Genomic DNA, 7,681 nt, shown 5'->3' with positions numbered 1-7,681 from the left:
TCTCATCATGCTCCTGACTCTGGGAGTCATGCCTCATAGGATTTGTAGTTCCATGGCAGCCAGAGGGCCTGAGTTGCCCACCCCAGCTGTACGGGGCCTGCTTTATAGGCAGGACAACGTCTCAAATATTCCACAGTCCAGCAAAACAGAGAAAAAACAGCTGGTGTCATGTTTCCTGAACTATAGAGAGCCTTGTAACCCCCTAAACATCTCTTCCTCTATTTAGAAACTAAACTCCGGAAATAGACAAAAGTGAACAAAAGAAGGAAAAAGTAATCCCAGTACATGTTGAGTCCCACTATAGTCCGTTCGTCACTATACTTATCACTGTTTACCTCACAATCGTCTTCTACAAGCTCCCTCAACTTCACCAGTTCTAGTTTAGCGCTCTCGTGACCTCACTTCCGGGAGCTGTCCCCGTCACCATGACAACGAGGCCTTATTTTACACCGCTGTATTTTGTATCTGTATTTACTTCCTTGTTCTAGATATCTGCGACTGAGGTAGCACGGCGACTGAGACAGGGAGCTACTGGGAAAGCTCAGCTAAGTTTTACCAAGAGCCTCTCCGTGTCAGCGCAATCGATGTAATCTAGACTCCATTCATTTGGTCTGAGCTCTGAGACCCCGGAAGTAGAGAGAGCGTGAGTCACACGTGGGTCGTGCTGAGAAGCCGGAGGAGAGATCGTGCTGTCAGTGGCCGGCATGGCTGAATCTGTAGCCGAAGGGCTGCTCATTCAGGAAGGGGACCATGTGGTGATGAAGAAGGAGGACGTGTATAAGGCAGTCCAGGTGCAGAGGAGGAAGTGAGTGGCTCTAGATTGCTCAGGGCTGTGTGCCTTCATCACTGTACTGCTACACTGTACCCCATTAATGTTGGAAACCACTTCTGACTTTTGGATCGTTTCATTTCTTGTCATTTTGTGGGGTATCATTTAATTTATAATATGCATTCCTGGGTGCTTTGCATAGCTTCCTCCTCTGGGATTGGGAAGAGGGAGACCCAGTAGTACAAAATACTAAGGGCTCATGCAAATGGGTACCAAAGAAACACCACTTTCAGATCCATACTTTGTTTTTGTGGAGCCTAATGCCACACCACTCTATTTTAGTCCAATGTGTCTGTGCACTGTGGTGTTTAGGTCCATGATTTAGATACATTGAATGTTAAGAATGGATGAAAAGTTTAGTACAGTATTAGGCTCCATTCACACCGCAGCAGCTGTATGGATATGTGCAGAGCTGCTCTAAACAGAAAACAATGCACTTTAATGTACACCGTTCAGACTATTGCAGGCACTGTGCGGCACCCAAAATAGTACAAGCACGACAATTTAGTGGATTCCACGCGTTCACGGCTATATAATACCTGCAAACGAGCGGCATCCGTGCGGATTAAAAATGTGAGCGTTTTCGTTCCACGCGTGAAACACATACGCTTTATGTGAATGAAGCCTTAACTTTGGCAGGTAAACTTCCACTTTTTTGCTTATGCAGGGCATAGGAAAAGGGTCACTTATAGCTAAACTCAGGAGTTAAAAATAAAAAAAGTACCTTTTTAAAGGGTTTCTAAACCCTCTGGTTTTTTTTGCCTAGATCTACTGCTAGCAAGCATGTTGGGGGGAAAAACGCTTTAAAAAGCTTTGAAAACTGGTTTAGTACTGTGGGGTTAGTGTGACATTATCCTGGTACATAGTGTATAAACAAGTGTCAATGTTTAGGATGAAGCCTGAATTTAGGCGTTCTAGGGATTCGCAGTATAGAGCAGATGCGGCTCCCAAAGGTGTCACCATCGTATAAATTCAGGTTCCATTCAACATCCTTTGTTTTCTGGGCTCTTTGCACATTTTTGTTAAAGATGTCACCAGCACACCATATTGAAGTGAAGAACACGTCTGTTTATTGACGTTTCATGTCAAAACAAATGGCAACTAGGGCTGCAACAACTAATCGACATAATCGATGATTGAAAAAATTGTCAACTTTTTCAATCATCGATTTAATCGGCTTCCAATTGGTTGGCCCTGTTCACGGCTCCACACCTCCTCTTCCCCACCTCACGCTTGCCGCTGCCAGACCCACCCACCCGCATCCACGCTCCACACACCGCACCTCCTCCCTGTCTCACGCTCACTGCCCGCTCAAATCCACAATCAGCACAGGGACGCGGGAAGAAGAAGTAAGGAGGAGCCGGCATGGGCGGATGACAGCCGCCGATAGACAGGCCTGATCTCGGAAACAAGTTGCTGGAAGACTGCACTTTCCCACACATGGTGCTCTATAATGTATTCTGGGATTTGTATTCCTCTATAGCTGATGGTACATTGTGCTGTATATTATACCATCAGCTATAGAGGAATACAAATCCCAGCAATACATTGTAGACTGTATGTATAATGTATTGCTGTGATCTGTTGTATTCCTATATTGCTGGTGGTATTCTGCATTGCGCTGTATAGAGGACTACAAATCAAGGAATAATACATTATACAGCACAATGCAGAATACCACCAGCTATAGAGGAGTACAACAAATCCCAGCAATAATACATTATACAGTGGTGCAATGCCGAATACCACTAGTTATAGAGGACTACAACACCCAGCAATAGTACATTATACAGTGCAATGCAGAATACCGCCAGCTATAATGTACTATTGCTGGGATTTGTTGCATTCCTCTATAGCTGGTGGTATTCTGCGTTGTGCTGTATAATGTACTATTGCTGGGATTTGTAGTCCTCCTATAGTAGGTGCCATTCTGCATTCATTGCTGTATAATTTTACACTTTGCATTTCACTATATTGCACACCACACTTTTTTTTTTCTTTTTACTTCCACCGCTCCAAGCTTGCTCCTGTGATGGACTGCAATCTCAATACAAACTAGTAGTCCCATCACTGGAGCCATTTTTTAAAATTCATTTTATTTTGTTTTTTTATCCGATTAATCGAACTTAATTATCGGCTAACCGATTTTGAAAATAATCGTTAGCTGCAGCTCTAATGGCAACGTTTCGGGCCACACAGGATCCCCTTCATCAGACTTGAAATGACATTACAGCTAAAGAAAAGCCGCTTGCACATTTTTGTCTCGCAATACTGGCCCTACTGACCTATCGCTAAGTTGCGCTAGCGAAAGTGTGCCTGTTCTTTGAACTGGATGGAATTTGAAAGTTAAAGTTGAATAAATAACTTTACAGTGCTGTGATACCTAGCAGTAAGGAGTATCTGGCATAACATTCAGAGTGGAGTGGTATGTAGTAAGGTTCAGAAAGTACTGTATGTATACAGAATGAGTCAAACTGGTGTATGCCATGTACAGCATGGTGAACATTGAAGACACCCCACCACGTACCCCTGTACACTTGGCACATACATCTATCACATCTCATACCCATCTCCAGGCCCCCATCAATGGATCTACATGCTATCACTTGGTAGGCTACAAGCCAATGCATCAACAGACTTCTTTTACATGAATCATTTGCACATTCTGAAAAATGGAGCGGGCGCATGCGCAGTTCAGATTTTCGGCCAGGAGACGAGAGACACAAGGTAAGTCTATGGACAGCGTGCACCCGCATGCAGACACCGTGGGACAGGAAGAGCCAGCAAGCACAGAGGAGTCAGCGCTGGATCGGAGACCCGCAGCAGCACTGAAAATGACAGGAAAGAAGAAGATCGGATAAAGAGACATAATTTAAGGCAAGTGCTGGCACTAACTTTGGGGGCAGGGAAAAAAAATTATACTTTAATGTCACTTTAAGGGCTGATATTTAGTAAAAGGTAGAGATTTGTTTTCATGTTTTAATGAGAAAGGAGCAACCTCCGCATATCTTCAGTTTGGGGGGCCTCTTTGGAAGTACTGTATGTCACCAAAAAATCAAGCTCCTGAATTGTTGGACGTTTTTTAATTTTTTTTATTTTATTCCACAATGGCTTACATATCTTTCTTTTTCATTGAGTGTGAAGTTTGCCATTTAAAGCGAGCCTAAATCATTCTCTTATGTTTTGTAAATATTCCTGTGCAGGGATCTGATTGGTGGTCACTGTCTGACCCCAGTTGCATATTAGACCATGAAAGAGTTAAGTATCAAAACCACTGCTCTTTATCTGCATGTACCTTAGAGCCGCAGCTAACGATTATTTTCAAAATCGATTAGTTAGCCGATTATTAGGTTCGATTAATCAGTTAATCGGATAAACAATAAAATAAAGTTTAAAAAAAGGCTCCAGTGATGGGACTACTAGTTTGTATTGAGGTTGTAGTCCATCACAGGAGCAAGCTTGGAGCGGTGGAAGTAAAAAAGAAAGATGGTGTGGTGTGCAATATAGTGAAATGGAAAGTGTAAAATTATACAGCAATCAATGCAGAATACCGCCAGCTATAGAGGACTACAACAAATCCCAGCAATAGTACATAATAGCTGGAGGCATTCTGCATTGCGCTGTATAATGTATTATTGCTGGGTTTTGTAGTCCTCTATAGCTGGTGGTATTCAGCATTGCACCACTGTATAATGTATTATTGCTGGGATTTGTAGTCCTCTATACAGCGCAATGCGGAATATCACCAGCTATAGAGGAGCACAACAAATCCCAGCAATAGTACATTCTACATACAGTGTATAATGTATTGCTGGGATTTGTATTCCTATGTATAATATACAGCACAATGTACCATCAGCTATAGAGGAATACAAATCCCAGCAATACATTATAGAGCACCATGTGTGGGAAAGTGCAGGCTTACCTGAGCAGTCTTCCAGCAACTTGCTTCTGAGATCGGGCCTGTCTATCGGCGGCTGTCATCCCCCCACACCTGCTCCTCCTTACTACATCTCCCCGCGTCCCTGTGCCGATCGTGGATGTGGGTGGGCGGTGAGTGTGTGGAGCATGGATGCGGGCGGGTCTAGCAGCGGCGAGCGTGAGGTGGGGAGGAGGTATGGCGCACAGCGTGTGGAGCTGTGAACAGGGCCAACTGATCGGAAGCCGATTAATCGATTATTGAAAAAGTTGACAACTTTTTCAATAATCGATTATAATCGATTATGTCGATTAGTTGTTGCAGCCCTAATGTACCTATCTATTAAGAGTAAGGGCCTGTTCACACCAAATCCGTAAGCGTCTGTATTTCAGTGGATGCTAATGGAAGGTATCCTAAAAAAATGTATAGGTGTGAATGGGACCAGTGCACCCCGCTCAGTTGTGGTGCACTGGAAAAAAAAGGAACGCAACAGAAGTCAAGAGGTTGAAATTGCAAGTCAGGAGACCTCCATTGACTTATGTTTTAGGTCCAATTTTGGTGTGAGCGTGCCCTCAGTTGAATTGGGAGTCAAAAACTTGTTCTTGCACAAGGGCCCTTTGTCTGGAACTGGCTGAAAGGTAAGTATTTCAGGGGTGTTACCCTTTCTTTCAATTGGAGGAAATACCAGTCAGGGGAATCTTACATTTGTAAGTAGGATCTAAACGAGGCCTGCTTCTGAGGCTCTGTGCAGTAAATCTTGTACGATACTTCCCGTGCTGTAACTTTTTATAGATTTAAATGAGTCCTTCATTTAGGGTGTGCAGTTGGCAGGGAACCGGTCCTTTAACATGGACAGAGACATCCAGCCACCCTTGGACACAATCACACACTCTTGGCCGACAGATCTATGTGTTGTGCATGTTGGCGATTTACAACTAAAACCTGATTCATTTTAGCACCATTTCACACTATAGCAGAGGTGGGCAACTCTGGCCCTCCATCCATTGTGGAACTACAAGTCCCATGAGGCATTGCAAGACTAACAAAGGCATGACTACTGTTGGGATTTGTAGTTAAAGCACAGCTGGCGGACTGAAGTTGCCCACCCCTGCACCATAGCATTGCACTAAGTGCACATGGCTACCGGTGCCGGACACAAGGCGTTGTACGATGGCATGCGCTAAACACGCAGTAATGTGCTCTTCGTGCAAAGCTATAGTGTGACCGCACACCTAATCCTTGCTCCAGATTTCATGAATCAGGCCAGTTTTTTTTTACTTTCAGTTGCAGGTAAAGAAAAAGATAAACACATTTTCTCTTAAAGCTAAACTCCAGGCAAACCGCTAGATACACCCTTGAAGTGCATACATAAGAGCTGTTTTACTGGCCAATGAACTTCCATTTTTGTCCATCCAGTTCTGAGATTGACACAGCTCTACCACCCATCACAGCCCTGCCTGTTAGGGGTGGGCACCTAATGTTTCATTGCTGCAGTTTCACTTTTAATAACAGGTTCCCATCACTACCCCCACCCGGTGACTGGACATTGAACGGTTAAGCAGCACACTGATAAACTCATCTATCCGTCACACTGCCAACTCCTCCTATCAACATGCTGCTCGCACTGCAGCACACCTGAATGAATACTTGTGCTGTTTCATTCTTTCATCCTCATTCTCTCTGAGGTTTGCTGTACAGATTGTACAGTAGACTGCAAGAGGCTGAAACAAGTCAAATTTAGATACTTAACACCGTTTGATTTTTACAAAGGATATCTAATGATCTATTAATAATTACAGACCTGCATTAATATCTGCCTGGAGTTCAGCTTTGAGTTCTGTATTTTTTTAAATATTTTGCAGAGGTTATTTGAAGCTTCCAGGTAAGCATATTTATGGCTAATTGAGTGAAAGTGTAGAGAAGCCAGGCACTGCACTGATGAACATCTTTCCAAGTTTAATTCTGCAGAGCTGTCGCCTGAAGGCAAACCTATTTTAAATGGATGATGTCATTCCCTAATTTGCCATGAGAGCTGCATTTTCTGTAAGCCTCCTCCAGATGACATCTGCTTGATAACGACCTATGTCTCCATTTATTAAAATGAAAACTGATCCATACTGCGCCATTAGGTCACATTCCACTTAGAGCGCCTGGAAGAAAGCCTGTGATTTTTCTGCCTTTTTTATTAAGGAAATCTGGAACACGGCAGAAAACATTTGTAAAAATCTCTTTTGCTGCTGTTCTCTGAATTCCCAGTATATGTGCAGTATATGGCAGGTGCCAGAGCTGCAAACCATTTAACCTATTCAAAAGTAAATAATATCAAGAGCGCCACGACAAATGCCTGCAAGCCATTTCATGGGTCATGACTTGCTCACATTGAAATATACTGATGTGACATCACCGTAGGTTTTTTAAGCTTACTGTTTGCAGTCTGTTTCTTGATCTAGTTTGTATCTGTAGATAAGCAGGTGCCTTACATCGTTACATAGTTACATAGTATTTGGGGTTGAATAAAGACATACGTCCATCAAGTCCAACCCAATACCCTTGATATGTCCACTTCAGACTAATATCATATGTCGGGAGGATGGTGAGTGTAGAGGCTTTATCCAACCACCATTAAGGCTGCGTTCACACCAAGGCGGTTCGGCCGTGCGCATTTGTCCGCGCTGAACCGCCGACATGAACGATCCCATACATTGCTATGGGGACCGTTCATGCGACCGCGTGGCTCCGTGCGATCTGAACCACCTGCTGCCCGAAATGCTCCCTGACCCTTTTTTTTTCTGCGCTGATCAGCTTGGTTTCCATATAGATTGCAATGGAACCGCGCCGATTAGTGTGGTTTTGGGCGTTTATTGCGTTTCAGCACTGGAACGTTATTAAAAACGCCCCGAACCACCCTTTTAAAATTTGCGCGGAAACCGCGC

The 7,681-nt window shown here is 43.7% G+C and overlaps 1 protein-coding gene across 1 annotated transcript in view; it reads left to right on the top strand.

Annotated features, from left to right (window-relative positions):
• Positions 1–633: 633 nt before the first annotated feature.
• Positions 634–7,681, top strand: part of TRMT6 (tRNA methyltransferase 6) — a 46,334-nt gene continuing 39,286 nt past the window's right edge. Inside the window, exon 1 of the mRNA XM_018566645.1 lies at positions 634–805. Within this exon, the coding sequence (XP_018422147.1) occupies positions 705–805 (101 nt within the window). The 5' untranslated portion in view covers positions 634–704. The remainder of the gene's footprint in view (positions 806–7,681) is intronic.

The sequence above is a fragment of the Nanorana parkeri genome, unplaced genomic scaffold (assembly GCF_000935625.1).
Source record: "Nanorana parkeri isolate BGI_ZX_2015 unplaced genomic scaffold, ASM93562v1 scaffold28, whole genome shotgun sequence".
Classification (NCBI taxonomy): domain Eukaryota; kingdom Metazoa; phylum Chordata; class Amphibia; order Anura; family Dicroglossidae; genus Nanorana; species Nanorana parkeri.
The sequence above is the reverse complement of the archived record's forward strand: the minus strand, read 5'-3'. Positions and strand labels throughout refer to the sequence as shown.